This window comes from Olea europaea, chromosome 11 (genome assembly GCF_002742605.1).
Source record: "Olea europaea var. sylvestris chromosome 11, O_europaea_v1, whole genome shotgun sequence".
Classification (NCBI taxonomy): Eukaryota; Viridiplantae; Streptophyta; class Magnoliopsida; order Lamiales; family Oleaceae; genus Olea; species Olea europaea.
Genome location: NC_036247.1, coordinates 32083614 through 32101091, shown reverse-complemented (window position 1 = coordinate 32101091; position 17478 = coordinate 32083614). Strand labels below are relative to the sequence as shown.

Sequence of the window (17478 nt, the reverse complement as noted above, 5' to 3'; positions counted from 1 at the left end):
GTTTAAAATTGAGTTATTTCTTCTCAATCGTCGAGATGATTCTTTAGTCCTCGAGGTTACTTGTCTAGATGCTCGAGTTTAACACTTTGATGTTCCAAAATAATTTTACTATTTTGTCCTCGAGGTAACTTGTCTACATGCTCGAGTTCAACACTGACATTCCAAAAAGATTTTACAATTTGAGTCCTCGGGATAAATTTTGTGTACATTAGAATGTTCGGAAATAATTTCACAAATTAAGTCCTCGAGATGTTTTAACTACTCTAGGCGTCGAGTTATTTAACCATCTTATATCGAGCTATATGAGTTTGTCATGATCGAGACATCAGTACACGGCAAGAAGAAAAATACTTGATCGAGTAAAATACATGTTCAAATTACAAAAAGAAAGGGGTGTCATCATAAGAAAAAACATAAACTAATCTAAGTCCTCGGCCCTTTCTCCCGAGGTTGTGCTCCCCTGCTCCTCCACTGCGTCCTCGCCGTCAACGTCGACCTCATGGTCCTCGACGGTTTCCTCGGACTCTGAAAGCTCGAGGACATCAGCAACCTTAGGGATGCTCTTTAAATCCTCGGGTTTAGCGTCGGGATTCGATCTCAAAAATGCCCGAGCTTCCTTAAAGGCATGAAAGTACGAGCCCATGGCGTACTTTCCCTTGAGACCGTTGAACTCCTCGGACATTTTGAAGTCCTCGATCGCAACCCCTCGAGCTTCAGCCAGGTGAGTCTCAAAATCAATCTTCAAACGCTCGATCTCGAGCTTTAAACCTTCAGCCTCGCCCTTGGCAGCTCCAACCTCTTCTCGAGCTTTCTGGACGTCGTTCTTCGAGTCCTCGAGTTCCTTCTGAAGAAGAAAGCGCTCAGCCTCCAAGTCGGTTAGCCTCTTCTCATGTGCTAGAGAAACGTCCTCGAGTTCAGTGGTTTTTTAGGCCTCATCTTTCCCCTTCAGAGAAAGGCCTCGGGCAATGCTCAGAGCCTACATCATATAAACCCGAGCTTAAGCAATCACATCGTTTAAACCTTATATTTACACCAAGTAAATTGATCGAGCTTACCTTCAGAGTGAGAGATTCCAGAGCCTTCATGCCCTCATCAAAACCGAGGTCCTTCCGATACTTGTCCACGATGCTGGACACCAGAAGACACCAGTCAGGATCCTGATCTTGGAAAGAGGGCATAGGTGGGACCTCATCCTCGAGGTCAACAACCTCGGGAGTACTCCTTGGCCGAGGACGTGACCGAGGTGGAGCAATAGGAGTCTCAGTGGCCTGTGTGGTCGGGGTATGTCCCCGGGCAGAAGTTTCCCCAGGCCCACTTCTGATATTCTCGGGGCCTAAGTTTCGAGCTCTCTTCTTCCCTCTCTTTTGCCCTGGAGCTCGAGCTTGAGGGGCCTTCGACTTTTTGGTCACGGCTTGTCTGAGGGCTGAAGGATCAAAAGTCATCTCTGCAAAAAACAAGTCATTAAAACGAGCACAATTATATGTTCAAGGACAGATAAGTAAAGAAGAAGGCAAAAAAGTCCTACCCTCAGTGCCTTTCACATCCGCGAGATCGAGAACGTCATCCCCGAGGATGTCATCTATATCATATACAAGAGGCTCGAGGTTCTCTAACATTACCCTATGCCTTTCTAAAGACTCGAAATAGGCCTAGCCTTCACAAAATCGGGGAGTGTCAGGCAAAACCCACCTAGGACTAAAAGGAAGGTCACTATCCTAAGGTACGACATAAAACCACTTTTCTTTCCATCCTTTCAAAGAACTGGGCATCCTCGGTAATCTAAATCCTCCTCGGGACGAAAGGTAAGCAAAACAAGTATATTGAGGAAGCTGTTTCAGGTCGAACACCATTCTACAGAGATCGACGTATGGGTTAATTCCTAGGTATCTACAAGCTATAAAGAAATAGGTGAGCATCCTCCACCCATTTGGTACGAGCTGTCCAGGGCTCATATTATGCTCGACCAATAAAGCTATAAAAAAGGGATGCAGAGGCCATCTAAATCCCCCCTTAAGTGAGTCCCTAAAAATCACGAACTCTCCGTCCCGAGCAAAGGCCATCCTATCCTCTATCCCTGGCGTCCTAATGTCACATTTGGGCATGAGCCCATGCTCCCTAGCCGTCGATATTGCTAGATGTTCCTTAAATTTACAGGGAACCTCGGGGTACCTAAAAGGGGTCGGGATACATTGTGCCCGAGGTTGGGCATTAATTGGGACAGCCGTAGGTATGATCGAGCATCCTATGTCCTCGGGAGTACTCCTCGAGGATGATGACGAAGAGTCACTACTGCTACTACTAGACATCCTGACCTAGGTAAAAAATGCCTAAAGAATAACTTAAAAACTCGAGGTCTTACCTTAAAGTCGACGCCTAAAAACTCAAAGTTCCGATCCCGACGATTAGCAAGAGAAGTTTACTGAGAGTAAAAAGTGAAAAATGAAATGTGGAGAGGGTATTTTTAGGCAACAGGAGCAGGAAGTCCAAAGGTCACTACCCCGACCGTTAGATCTGGACACGTGTCCTACATCCACCCCTACCAGTTTTTACCACCTTTTCCTATTCTAGGGCTGACGTCAGTACACATCAGCCTTCTGATCACAGGTGTTCAGAAATTCCTCGAGCTAAAAACTCGAGCTTTTATTTCCAGTCTTTGCATCATATCCTCGAGCGAAGTCTTCGAGCATATATGCACAGGGGCCAATGATGGTGACATTTTCCAATATCCCTGATCAACACATTAACCCGACGACTATTTTTGGTAAAGTTGTAAATCCATATACGGTGTACTTGAGCATGTGCATCCTCGAGACACTAAGCCCGACCACATTGCCTGCTGCTTCGCATATTGCAAATATTTTGTCCTCGGGCATATGCTCCCCTCACAACCGACGATTGTTGACCCTTTAGAATTCCAATGCAATTAGGAATCTTAACTCCCACAAGGATTCTATACCACATATAATTATGGAATTCAACCAACTCCTTAACTATTCAGGACTCCAACAGATAAGGACATCCAGCTAGTTGAGTCCCACTAGGAGAATGTCACTTACTACTATAAATACAGAACATTGAGCCATTATTCAGGTACGTTTTTCATTGTTCTCTAGCACATAGCCTCACGCACAAAATTCCCTTTCTGACTTAAGTATCGGAGGGGCGACGAGAACACACCTCGTTGCCTCTGTTTCAGGTACCGAAAGATCACGTTCGTGCTCCTCATCAGTTATCAAGCTCGGGAAATCTACAGGTACGATTTTTGGTAGCATCAAACATAATCATAAAGAGACAATATATATAGAAGAAAATCAATCATCCTCTATATCTATTCTAAGATTTTGATTGGTGTTTGTCACTTTTTTATTTCTGTCACTTTCAACTTCTAGTGCTATGTTCTATGTTTATTTAATAGAAGTGAACATAATCACAAAGAGACAATATGTAGGAAAAAATCAACCATCCTATGATCTATTATAATGTTTTGAGTGGTGTTTATCAAATTTTATCACTTTTTTTTATGTATTTCTGTTACTTAATTGAATTACTTCCATATTTAATGCAATAGAAACAAATATTATTTAATATTTTTGAAACATGTCTTTATTGTTAATTCATTTGAATTTCATTGAACTAGATTTAAAATAGTGGAGTAAAGTTCCTATCAAAGATTTTATTAAGTAAAATCAAGTTACATAATTTGTGACCTTTTTCATTAAAAAGTGACATAGCATGTTGTACAAATTTTTTACTAAATGTCACACACAATCAATTTCTAATAAAACAATATATCTTCGGACAAGATTTCAATTTTCTTATAAGAAATTTTTTTACGTGTTAATTTCTAATAAAACAATACATCTTAATTTGTTTTTGTGTTAAATGTGAATTAAGTTTTCACGAAACAAAAAATTGATATTATAAGTCTTTTAATAAAAATAATCTCACTTAACTTTACACAGTATTTTTTGCTTTCAAAACGCTTTTTGTGTGACTTTTCAATCCTTAATTTTAAGGTATTTTTGTAAGTTGTCTTTTAGAAAATGGAGACCAAATAGAAGTCGAGTTTTACAAAGGAAAAATTGACTCGAACCTTACAAATAAAGATTAGTTTTAAAAAAAATAAGAGGATTAAATTTTATTTCAAAATCAGGTGATAATTAGGTTTTAATAATTATAATTAATAAAAACTTTCACATTCCCAATTCATTTGCCAGAAATCATTCTCTCTCTCTCTCTCTCTCTACCCCGATTTCCCCACAGTTCTTCTTCTCCCTCAACTTCGTTCTCCTTAAAATTTTCCGTTTTGTATTTCTAGATTGTTAATCCCAAACTGACAACTTAGGTAGATAAAGGATGGATAATCGCGTGGCACAAGAACGGACTTTACACTCTTGCTCCGATGCACAATATGGGTATGAAGGAACTTTTTCACAAAAAGTTAATTATTGCAAGTAGAATTATAAATTTTGAGTTTCTAAAATCTTTAGGTTTTCAATTCTTGGGTCAATTTGAGAATTTGGTTGGTCGGAATTTCTAGAATTGAAGGAACCCATTTCGTCCCCAATCAGGGACGAACCCAGTCGTTTTGACTCGTTTTGAGTTGTGGGGTAAAAAATTAGAGTCGTACTACAGTACCCATATGAATGACCGCAGGGTTGACACAACATACACACACACATGAGGTTGAGATTATTTTATTAATGGGACCCTACTGGGCAAGTGAGGGCGCGGTCACTTGCGAGTTCATCCACACGGGTTGTGTTTAGCTCCAAAAATTAATGTGTAATTTTTTAAAATAATATAATAGTTATAAAAATAAGTTAATACGTATTTTGACATCTTGAAAGTGTCATTACCAATATTGTTAAATGAATTTTGCTACATGTATAATTTTGTTTATCATGTCATTTATGGATGTTGAGCTAACGACAAGTAAATCAAATTGGACGTAAGAAGTAAATGAAATTTAAGTTTAACAAAAAAATAATTTGAATGTAATTCAAATTACATTTAATCCGTAACGATTTTAGAATTTTTGACATCATATTTAATGTAAAATTTCCTAATAAAATGATGTAAATTATATTGAAAAATTTATCGTTAAAAAAATAATAAACATTAATGAAATAATTGATTTTTTTTCAAAAAAAAAAGACGAGTTAAACGTCTCTTTTAAAATGTAAGTTTAACGCATATTTAACTATTTTCGATATCTATTTCGACCATTTGATATAACTACGATGTAGTTTTCATAACGAACTTCTAGATGATGCAAGCGATTTGTAGATTTGGATAGTATATGATCATTGACAAATTTTAAATGTTAGTATATTATCAAACATTTCAAAATATTAATCTGGAATGGCCTACTTTAATACATCGTATCTTTTGCTATGGTCGATCATTTCGCACACCATTAAGAAGCGAAAAATTAGGCCATGAACGCTTAAAAATGATATTAAGAATGCAATATTTCGATTTCATTTGATATGTATTAAAGTGGGTCGAAAAGGGGTTAAAACAACCATTTTTTGAAAAAAAACAAAACAAAAAAAAACCAAAATTTTGTGGGGTCATCTGACCCCACATGACCCCATGTGGGTCCGCCTATGTCCCCAATCGTAGCAACTTTGATGATCTTCTCGCAGTAGAGGTGGTGTCGGTGATGCTGCTATCATCGCTGCTCGCGTAGCAGTGTTCGAACCAGTGACGAACCAGAGTTGTTGGTTCTGTTCTGTGACCAGATCATTGTTGCAGAGTAAGAAGGTTGCAATCGGAGTTTGTGGTGTCGGCGAACCTTTTCTAATTTGTAGGTGGTTTTTTTGTTGTCGAGATAGTTGTTTTTTGAACTTTGGTGATGATGGTTGGTGTTTGTTGAAGGTGCCAGTGGAAGTAATGATGATGGTGATTGTCGTGAATTCGAGGTGAAAGTAGACTTAAGTTGAAAGTGGTAGTAGTGTGCATTGGACTGGTGGTGGTGGTGGTGGTGGATTGTGGTGTTGGGCTTTGGTTATTTACAGATTTGTTCGTGGTGACTCTATGTGACCAATTATGTGTTTATTGTGATCGAGTGGGATCAATTCTGTCTTCATTGTTATTATATGTGACTAGATTTACAGTGAGTCATAAATTAGATTGATCTGGTCACATGCGGTCACACCAAATACAAATTTAGTCATAATTAGTTATAGATAACTCATGTCAGTGGCTTAGTTACATACAGTCACAAATTACACTCCCTTGGTCACAGACTGTTTGGTCACAATTAATCACAAATAACACAGGCATGGTCACAAATTATAAATTGGTTACATATAACACAATTAATCACAAATCTTGTCAACTACAATATAACACTACTGCCATCACACAGTATTCAAAACGTTGCCAACATTTCACCACCACCAAACAGATTAATTGCAATGCATTATCACTGCCACCACGCAGATCTATTTACAAGTCATATTTCATATGTCACAATGTGCATAGATTACAAATCCAATAGAACTAATCACATGTTATTGGTTAAAAAAAAAAAAAAAATTTCTGGAGCGATCGTTGGAGCCTATAATCATCTCTGGTGAAGAGGTGGAGGGAAGGTGGTATAATGGGATGAGGTTGAATGGAGTGGAAATAATTAATGTATATTATCCTATAATATAATATTTAATAAATATATTTACCACTTGATTTTTGAAATATTTCAGTGAATTTGTTATTTATGAAATGTAATTTTTAGAACTAGGACTTATGTGTTGATACTTTTACAATTGTTATCTATTTGAGCACGTTTAAATCTAGTTATCAAGGCCCATGGTCTAGATTGATAGTATTCACTAATTATGTGGTCCAAACCATTACGTGTTGGTGGTTTTTTTTTGCCTTTCTTTTTGTTTGTTTTTTTTTTTTTTTTTTTTTTTTTTTGTGGGGGGGGGGGGGGGGGGGGTTTTGATTTTTGGAATTGTATTGTCGAATTTTCAAATTACCTCGTTTGGCATCCATTTTGTAGAAATGAAAATGAGTAGACTAATTTTTATTTTTATTTTTTGAAAAATGAGTGATTGAAAAAGAAAGAAAAGTTTTCGATTTACGTGTAATATTATTTTATAGAAGATTGAATGGTTGAAAATAAGAGAGAGGAAAATAAAGTATGATGGAATGAAAATTAATGCGGCCATATGGGGCTACCACTGTTTTCTCCCGTTAACATTAACGTCTAATGTTACATTATAAAGCAAGTCATTAGTCCAAAATGGAAAAATATTTTAAAAAAAATTAAAACTTAACCGAACAAGCAACGTTTTAGCATTGACTTACCATTTAAAATGCTAATTGACCGTAGAATTGACCCAAACAAAAGCAGACACGCACAAGAATTACACGTTCCCGTCTCACTCCTAATCTTTGATAAATATTTAAAAAAATAAACACGTGTTTTTACAAATTAAAGCTTTTAGAAAAGAACATACAAAAGTTAAGATTCTTATCATTACTCGTTTAGAAACCAATGTCATTGGACTGGCCTGGCATGTCTACATTCAATCGGTAAAATTGGGAATCGAGTCCACAGCTTGATCAATTAGCTAATAAATCAATTTTTACACATACAGTTCAAAAAACCTGCCGACGTTCCCCTTTTTATGAAAATTGTCGACTTGTTTCTAGTTTCACAGATTTATATTTAGGAAAACTTCTCAAAAGTCGATACGAAAACTCATCGTTTAAGTTTTTGATAAATTCACTAAATTAGTTGTTTAAAAATCATCGAGTGAATTTCAATTCAACCCCATGATTTTTGACCGTTTTGCTTTTCCAATTCTACATCCCGATTGGTATCTAAAACATCGATAAAAATTTCATATGTATCAAATTTTTTAATAGAAAAAAATTTATAAATATATTAAAAATTAAATTTGAATAAATAAATATGTCTAATGAGCGAACCTCTAAGCTATCACACAACGCAAACGCGCATTGTCATTTACCAGTCTAAACTTATATTGGGTTCTTCCGCCTTGACCTTATTCTTGATAATTATTGGTACAAATTCATTTCATTTCTATCATTTTCAATATTTAGTTGTATTGTCCTATTTCTTTGATCCTTCCTTCCGCCTTTTGTTGATTCTTTCTTCCCACCGGTCCACCCGCACTACCACCACGAAAAATCTTCATATATATTCCCAATCATCATCCTTTATTTTTCATCTTTCCTTTTCTTGTGCTTTTTCAGGTATCCTTTTGAAAATCTTGGAATTATAAGCCTTATTTACGCTAAGATCTTTGAATTTTGTTGTGTTAATCGAAGAAATCGAGAAAACAATGGCGGAAGAGCATCGATTCCAGGCTCCTGAAAGCCATCGTCTGTGTTCGAATAATTGCGGGTTTTTTGGCAGTCTTGCTTCGGAAAATTTATGTTCCAAATGTTACAGGGACCTGTTTTTGAAGGAGAACCATAAAAAATCTGGCGATTCTCCTTTAATTTCCACGTCTTTGACGGCGGAGGCTGCTCCGAGGTCGCCACCGTCCACGTTGACGCACCCGTGTTCCTCGACGGTGTATAGGGAGTGTCCGGAGGTGGAATCGGTGGTGCAGCCCAACCGATGCTTCACTTGCAAGAAGAAGGTGGGATTGACGGGTTTTAAGTGTAGGTGTGGAATCACTTTCTGTGGGACCCACAGGTACCCGGAACAGCATGGGTGCAACTTTGATTTCAAGGCCATGGGAAGGGAAGCCATAGCCAAGGCCAATCCTTTGGTCAAAGCTGAGAAGTTGGTGAAGATATGACCGTAGCCGTCCGATTTAATGACTTTTCTTGTTGATGGATGGTGCAGATCGTTCAAGGAAGATGATGAGTAGATAATCATGGGGTGCTTTGTTGGGGGAACGTGTGAAGTTCATATGCATAATTTCTCTAATTTTTTTCTTAAATCTTATAAGTTATGCTGTCTTGGTTTGCTTGTAGAAATTTGTTGACAATTAAAAAAAGGAGCTTGCTAGGCGTACATAATGAGAGCCATAAAATGGACACCCGATGTCACCCCTCTCCAATAAGGGATTGCGGGGGTGCTGTTGGATGTCCCTTATGGCTCCCATTATGTACGAAGAGAATTATCCTTAAAAAATTGGTTTTGAGCTATGGCGCATATAGGTCAAAAAATGTGCATTCCTTTTTGTTTTGAGTTTTTAATTCCAGCCCCAAGAAAAGTAAAGATAATATTATAAATCAAAAATGAAAATTAAAAAAGATCTAACCTAGGACAAACCTAGTCCACTAACAGTCTCACACTTCATCTTGTTTGTGTCCCAAATCAAAACATTCGCAATTTGATAAAATCAATTGGATTGCACATTATCAAAATGAAGAGTAAGAGAGCAATCAAGATAGATTTACAAGTTTCGAGAGCTAAATCTAATATTTAAAAAAGTTCAAGGACTCAATTACAAACTTTTGAAGCTTGTATTGGATTAATTGTGGATGATGATCAATTTATAAAAAAATGATTAATTTCACAAACGGTCACTGAACTTACAGAAAAATTACAAAACAAGTATTAGGACGCTTTCAAAAATGGTCACTGAAATTTTAAAAATTTTGAGCTACTTTTGCGGCAATTTTTCTACTACTTCTGACCACCGATACCACCGAATTTTGATACCGTTAGAAAGCCTACAATGTCTTCTTCAATTACAACAAAAAAATCTCCCCCAAACTCCAAAGGATTTAGTCGGAATAAACCCACAAAGTTGGCTACTCGAAAAGACAAAAATCTGCCCAAATTTTCAGATTTTTTGTGGACTTTTGCGGCGATTTTTTGACAAATTTCGACCACCAAAATAGTCAAATTTTGATACCGTTGGAAATCCCACATTGTTCTCTTTAATTAGCATCCAAAATCTCCCCAAATTTTCAAAGGATTCGGCCGAAATAAACTCACAAAGTTGGCATCCCAGATTTTCGTCTTTTTGAGATGTTGATTGCGGGTTTATTCCAGGCGAATCCTTTGGAGTTTGGGGGAGATTTTGGATGGTAATTGAAGAGGACATTGTGGACTTTCGAACGGTATCAAAATCCGACGGTCTTGGTGGTCGAAAGTTGCTGGAAAATTGCTGTAAAAGTCGCCCCAAAATCTGAAAATCTCGACAGATTTTCAGATTTTTTGGGGCGACTTTTGCGGTGATTTTCCGGTCGAATTCCTTGGTGTTACTGAGAGATTTTGAGTGGTAATTAAAGAGGACGTTGTGAGCTTTCCAACGGTATCAAAATTCGATGGTATCGGTAGTTGGAAGTAGCGAAAAACTGCCGCAAATGTAACCAAAAAAACTAAAAAAATGTTTTTTAATTTCAGTGACTGTTTTAGAAACTTTTTAAACTTTAGTGACCGTTTTTTAAAGCATCCCAATACTTAAGTGACCGTTACTAAAAGTTTTAAACTTCAATGACCGTTTTATAATTTTTCTGTAAGTTCAGTGACCGTTTGTGAAATTAACCCTATAGAAAAATGATAAAGGACCCATATTGCAAATAAGGAAAGAACTCTAGTTGAACAAAAGGAGAAAGTCAAGGATCAAATTGCACTGAAGGATTTGCTTATTGCAATCACATGCGACAGCAAAGGCAAGAGATTTGTTTCCTGAAAGTTTAACTTCAACGCCATATATCACAACACTGATTAATTGCCTCTTTTCTTTTATTGCAGATAATCCAAGCCTAGTTTAGGAGGATGACTTAGTAAAGGACTAAGAGGATGTATTCTAATTTAATTCAACCACTATTTGAAATACGACTAGGCCACGAGTTTGACTTGGTTATGGGGCTATAAATACATTCTTTCATCCATCTTTCAAGGGGGGCATTGGACACGAAATTGATATACTTCTTACAAGTTTTATAGAAGTTCCTGTATAAAACACACATTCTACATCATAATTCATACATCCTTTCAGAGAGAGAGCTAGCATTAGCCATCCTATTGTCCCTCGTAGTGTTAAATTTGTAGATTCACATAATTTAAGCATCAAGCTACCAAAGAATTATAATTACATGATGCAAGTGAATATATTACTTTTTTCAAAATTAAAACACACAAAAAAAAGAAAGAAAGAAAGGAAATCCGACATATTGAATAAATTTGGCTTAATTGAACACCAACCTAAAAAATCACAAATTGTCTGATCTAGAGTAATAAAAACAATCCTATATTACAAAATACAAATGCTTTATAAGTGCCAATAGAAATCGACTTTTAATCTTATTCCGTGTACAAAATTAGTTGATATTTAGAGTTCATCGTTGGCCGATCTTGATTGCCTTGTAACTTGGCTGCAAAGTGTAGATGAGCTTAAGTTTTCTAACCAGACCTCGTCTGCAATAACTGCATTCGTCTCGTTGTTCCTATGCCACGACCATTGTGCATGCGTGATATTGTACACGCTCAACCGTCCATGTCCAAAGCTTGGCTCTCGATAGACTGAAATCGAGGGACTAGGGTCCTCAAAACTTCGACCACATTTACACAAATAGGTTAGAAGAAATTCTCAAGAAATTTTGAATTATATAATATATAACTGTCAAATCGTGAATTTAAATTATGTCTTCAACATTATCCCTCCAAACAAGTCAAATATAAACTTAACACGGTGACTTGAATGTAATTAGGTTTTTTGTCATGCTTTACATGCCCAGCCTTCGACTTAGGCAGCCCCGTGGGGCTCAGTCTTGGCTGCAGCAATTTTTGGGACTGTGTGCTAAAATTGTCTAAGCTTGAGTTTTGTGCACTTACTTCATAGCAAGCCCTTCTCTGTTTCCTCCATCACCAATGGTAATATAAACAGGACCGCATGAATCAGCATTGTTATCATAGACCCTAGTCTGCAACATGTGACAACATTGAAGTAATAATTTAAACCAAAAAAAAAAAAAAAAATCTTCCTTTTGAATCTAAAGTTTTTTATTGCACGATGAATTAACAAGGTAAAAAATGACTTACAAAGCGTTCATATGCGTGAACATGCCCGGCAAAGACCACGTCAACTCGTGCCTTGTACAACAACTCTTCCATGGCTTGCCTCATGCTTTCACCTTCCCCTCTATGAGCTTGATTAGAATTGTACCACGGCGCGTGTAGGAGCACAATGACCCAAGGAGTCTTCTTCCTGTCAACGTTCGCTAAATCAGCTTGAAGCCACTTGTACTGATCCGAATCAGAATCGAAATCCGTGTACGACCCGAGCATGATAATGTGGGTCCCAGCAACGTCGAATGAGTAATATAGATTCGATTTGGACCCACTCTCCTGGTGTGGCATGAGCCATCTTGCATTGTAGGCTTTGAAGCCACGAGGATAAATGATTGGGAAAGATTCAATTTCATGGTTTCCTTCTGTGACCATCCAAGGCCTAGTGCTGGCATATGGCTCGACCAGGCGCCCAAATGAGTCCCATAATGGCTGCTGAGAATCAGCATAGGAAAGATCACCAGGTAGAAGAAATACATCATAATCCTTTGAACCAACATGTTCTAAGGTTGATGCTGTCCATTCGGTTTGTCCTAGGTCTCCTGTATAATATAATTTTCCAAATTAATTAATTGGACCAATTACTTGTAATGCATGAAATGGTATTGTACTTTGCTTGCAAGACTGTGATCGGAACGTTGCTTGCAAGATTTAGATCAGTAGCAGAATTTACCAGCCTATAATCAAGAGTCAAAATGCACCTAACAAAAAAGTGTAATTTATACTTTCCCAAATGGAACACCGTAACCACCACCACCACTTACCTACAACAGCGAATTCAATCGGAAAAGTCGAAGGCGGAGTTCGGAAGCTGAACTCGGGGCCAGCGCCACCACATCTGTAGTAATAAGTAGTACTTGGCTCCAATGGTCCAATTTTAACATGATGAATTTCACCGGAGCTGTAAAAGAAGTAATGGTAAGAACTTCTTTCTCCGGCGGCTGATGATTCATATTTCCCCTGAGATTTTCCATATTCAACAGTGGATTTCACGTGCTTATCAGTGGTAATCCAAGAAACCCTCATATAATCATTCCCTGCCAATGAAACGTGTACCTAAAAATATAATCCATGTTTTCTAGTAAAAAACTTTGTCCATGTTTACATAACCATAAAATGCTAGAGAGTAGAGACAGAAAACAAAACCTGCTGAGGTTCGGAATCGGACCGGTTATGTGCTCTGAAAATGAGTTGCCGGGGACTTGGACGGGTATATTCCGCTGTGGCGCATAATTGTATGAGTAGAGGAAGGAAGAACATAACAAGGAGATTTGATGAGAAACCGTTTTCCATTTTCGAGCGAAAATATGTTCATAAAAAATCAGATTGTGTAATTATATGAGTACAGTATTTTTGTATGCGCGCATATATACAAAAATTCTGGAAAAAATGGGATGACAATGGCGTGAAGAAATTGAATTGAGACGCTTTAGATTGAGATTATATGCTACAGCTACGGCGACAACCAGTCACGTATGAAACATGGTACATAAATGTTCCATTTAACAGCTTTATTTTTTGGGATAATTGCAGCAGTGATCCCTAACCTTTTTACTTTTTGCAGACTTTACTTTAACCTTTATTTTGTGCCAACGAAGGTCCTTCATAAATATGTACCTGAGGTCCATCTAGAAGAAAACCGTCCAAAACACCATCAATTAACAGTGAAAATTCCTTGAACTATCTGCTACCGTGATAATTTTATTAGATGTTGATACCTTTTTGAACGGTATTTTTGGACAGCATTTTGGAAAGTTTTATTGGATATTGATTCCTTAGTTTTTCTGGTCAGCTGATGGTGTTTGGACGGTTTCCGTCCAAATGGATCTCCGGTGCATATTTATGAAAGATTAGGAAAATAAAGGGTAGGGTAAAGTCTATGAAAAAATGAAAAAGTTAGGAACCGTTGCTACAATTTTCCCTTATTTTATTTATTTATTATTATTTTTTTTTTATCAAACTTACTTTCAGTGTACACCAAATTACACAGCCTCACATGTGAGGGGGCCATACTGAATATTTTATTCGCGGGATCTCCCAATGTGAGAGGATTGCACATTTGTACATCACTATGTCCTATACCAATGGAACTTCCCTTTTTATTGGTTCAGCTTTTGTCCTTTTCAACTAGATAGGGACTTGCTAGCACAAAGGAGAAAAAAAAATTAAATTGAATTTAACTTTGTATTTTTTGTTAATTATTTTCTTTACAGTTTGTATATAATAAATTCAATCAAAATCTAACATTAATTTCAACAACACATTCATTACTATTGCTCGAAATGTGATGTGCAAGTGTGAGTTCAAACACTCCATGCATGTTCCAATGTATTTTCCTCATTTAAACTAATAAAAATAAAATTTTTAGTAAATTTTGATAAATGCTAATGACATATGTGATTAAAAATTTGTGACAACTTTTCACAAACAACTTCTGATGATGTTTGAATTTAAGTTTCTCGTCGACTATAGTAGCATGGTAATCACTCCATCCCAAAAAATTTTAGTAAATTTTGATAAATGTTAATGACATATGTGATTGAAAATTTGTGACAACTTTTCACAAACAACTTCCGACGATGTTTGAATTTAAGTTTCTCGTCGAATATAGTAGCATGGTAATCACTCCATCCCAAAAATCTGCTACACAATTTTAAAGAACGGATGAGGATCAGACATGAATTGAGACTATTGTCTAGCTTTTAACCATCTCACAAAGTACTTATTTTTGTTATGCTTGCAAATGACATGAATGTACTATATTTTTCATTACATATAAGCTGAGAAAAAAATCTCCATCCCAAAATTGAAGTTGCAAAATTTTATCTCCATAAAAATTACAGTTCAAGATGTCAGAAGAAAAATTAAGGAGCATAACTAGAACAGGAAATGGTGTGGAGCTGAATCATGCTAAGAGACTGGGACATAATTTATTAAGATCATGTGAGAACACATATTTTTCTATTCCTTTTTCTTAGTAAGAACATAATTGCAGCCTGAAATTAAATAACGCCTTAGTCCTAATCTCAAACTTCTCTAGGTCAACGAAAGAAAATAAATTTTCAAATTATTGGAAAATTTAAAATATTTGTGTGAAAACACTATAGAAAAAATTTCTATCATCTACGCAACTCTATCGACAATTATCGACGGCAATGTCATCTTCGATAGAGAAGTAGTTGGTGTCACTGACAAAAATTCTAATACTTAAATTAGTCGCTATCATGTACACGGTATTGTCATGACGACAATCACGTCAATAATGTTGTCGACAATCATGAAAAATGCTAGTCATTTCTCATCGATATAAAAATTGTTGGTGTCACTAACAAAAGTTTAAATCTTTTTTCTTTTTCCTGTTTTTTTTCAAAATGTTATTAAAGAAGTATTGCTACAGTAACTTGAGATGTCTTTTTTATTTTTTTTATTTTTAATATAAATGTCACAAATTTTTTTGGCTCTTGTCAAATATGGGGCCTTAACTGATTCTGCCTAACTGGTTTTATTCTCGAGTTGATTTTGGTTATTAGGCTTGTGCATGGTTCGATTTGAGTTGGTTTTGAACTCAACCTAAAATCGAAATCTACTTGATCGGTTTGGGTAAATTCCAAATCAAATCGACCCAATTCAGCTATTGAAATCGAACCAAACCAAACCAATCCAATCCAACCCAATCAAATCAATTTGGGTTGATTTGGTTTCGTTACAAAATTTGAATATTTATTCAAGTTAAAAAAATTTATCTACCTATTTTGGGTTAAAAAATTGTTCACCTATAGATAATAAATTTTTTTTGCTTGCGTATTACTTATTAATGATGTATATAATGCAAATGATAAAGGGTCGATTTTTTCAAAATCATCATCTATATCCGATAGTTACCAACAAATAATTACATCGAAATGAAAAAAGCAAGGCTGCAATCTAAATTTGGAGTTTACAATAAACAATTATTGTCCTCACTTTTTTTTTTCCCTCTTTTGAAATTTGGAGTTCTAATAGAAAAATATAGATGGTAAACAAATTATTTGAAAAAGAATTATATTTATGTTTTTACTATTTTATTTTTAAAATTAAAAAAGATAAAAATGTATTAGCAGGTTGGATCGATTAATTGATCAGACTTTTAGTACTTGTTTGGTAGGAATTTTATTAATTGGTTTTTTGACCGTTAGGGATAAAATAGATCCTACCTATGAGAGGAGAATTCAAAAATGACAATTGAAATAGTAAAATAACGGTCAAAAAATTGATGTTAATTGGATTAAAATTTCTACCAAACCTGCTCTTAAATTTTTGAAATTAATCAAACCAAACTGATTTTTTTTTATTTAAACCGACTGGGTTTGTTTTTGTTGGTTTGGTAGATTTCTCGACTTTTTTGCCCACCTATATTGGTTACAATAAAGTCAAACATATTGAATAAAAAATTAACATGAAGAATTCATATTGTTCTGTTCAATACCATATTGTAAACGAGTGACTCAAAATATAATCCAAAAATTAACATAAGTTCAAAGCAATCATATAATTATGTCAAAGGAATCCAATTTTTATATATACTTCAAAAATAAGAATATCCATGGAATGTACCATGAGATAGAGAAAGATGCTGAGTCAACATCGTTTTCATTATATTTTCAAACTCTACGTCTACCAATTTCGATGATTACGTGATCGATCCGACTTTCATGGAGTTAAGGAATCAAACTTCACGGCACTGGTAGGCATATTTCATTACTAAAATGCCTTTAAATTATTCTATAAGATTAATTAATTTCGAATTGGATTAGAGGCAGATTTGAGAGCTTGAATCTTAAGCAAATTTATAATGTTAATGACACGTTAGGTAGGGGTGAAGACAGGGGACAACCTTGTCTTTTTTTCGAGGCTGTCCAAGTTCTTTTATTTTTTCTATGTAAGAAGAAAAATTATTATTTTATTTACCCCAATTCCAAAAAAGTTGGCTCTTCCACGTTAAGTGGATCACATTGGACGTGATTAAATAAAATTAATAGAATATATTAGTGCTATTGAATCCAATATTCGGATTTTGGAGTAATAAAAATTTCTAGTTAATTTAAAATTAAAATTGATATATTAGTTTAAAAAAGGGTGTGAATAATTTGTGTGATTAATCTTATTTGTTGTTCTCTTCTAATTAGTTATTATATTTATAAAAATTACGTCTTTGAAATTATATTTTCATGGTTGCTATTATTCCTCGTAAATTATACTCCCACACATATTTTACAAAATTTGTCGCACATATATCTTTTAGATATTAGAGTGTTTAGAGTCGAATTAATAACTTCTAAATTAGGTCAGATTCTTTTTTCTTAATAAATATTATTATTCGACCCTATCAAATTATTCATCTCCTTCCAAAATATAATCGTGTTATAATTGTCTTTAGTGTTCCTTGACATATTTTCAATATTGAATTTCCCAGAAGGTGC

The 17478-nt window shown here is 35.6% G+C and overlaps 2 protein-coding genes across 2 annotated transcripts; one reads left to right on the top strand and one right to left on the bottom strand.

Annotated features, from left to right (window-relative positions):
- Positions 1-8031: 8031 nt before the first annotated feature.
- On the top strand, positions 8032-9176 carry LOC111404090 (zinc finger A20 and AN1 domain-containing stress-associated protein 6-like). The gene has a single exon (XM_023032822.1). It carries the CDS (start codon positions 8325-8327, stop codon positions 8787-8789), a length of 465 nt encoding a protein of 154 aa, XP_022888590.1. The 5' UTR covers positions 8032-8324; the 3' UTR covers positions 8790-9176.
- A 1946-nt stretch (positions 9177-11122) lies between these two features.
- On the bottom strand, positions 11123-13467 carry LOC111404089 (purple acid phosphatase 22-like). The gene is made up of 5 exons (XM_023032821.1): positions 13166-13467; positions 12784-13075; positions 11993-12561; positions 11786-11874; positions 11123-11502 (listed from the first exon to the last, which is right to left on the bottom strand). Exons 1-5 carry the CDS (start codon positions 13310-13312, stop codon positions 11283-11285), a joined length of 1317 nt encoding a protein of 438 aa, XP_022888589.1. The 5' UTR covers positions 13313-13467; the 3' UTR covers positions 11123-11282.
- Positions 13468-17478: the final 4011 nt, after the last annotated feature.

Bases quoted from the DNA above. Each gene is read 5' to 3' on its own strand.
- LOC111404090 (XM_023032822.1), top strand. From the start codon at position 8,325: ATGGCGGAAGAGCATCGATTCCAGGCTCCTGAAAGCCATCGTCTGTGT.
- LOC111404089 (XM_023032821.1), bottom strand. From the start codon at position 13,312: ATGGAAAACGGTTTCTCATCAAATCTCCTTGTTATGTTCTTCCTTCCT. The intron at 11,875-11,992 runs GTAAGTCATTTT...CACATGTTGCAG, and splicing joins TTCACGCATATGAACGCTTT to ACTAGGGTCTATGATAACAA. The intron at 11,503-11,785 runs GTAAGTGCACAA...ATGTGGTCGAAG, and splicing joins AGAGAAGGGCTTGCTATGAA to TTTTGAGGACCCTAGTCCCT.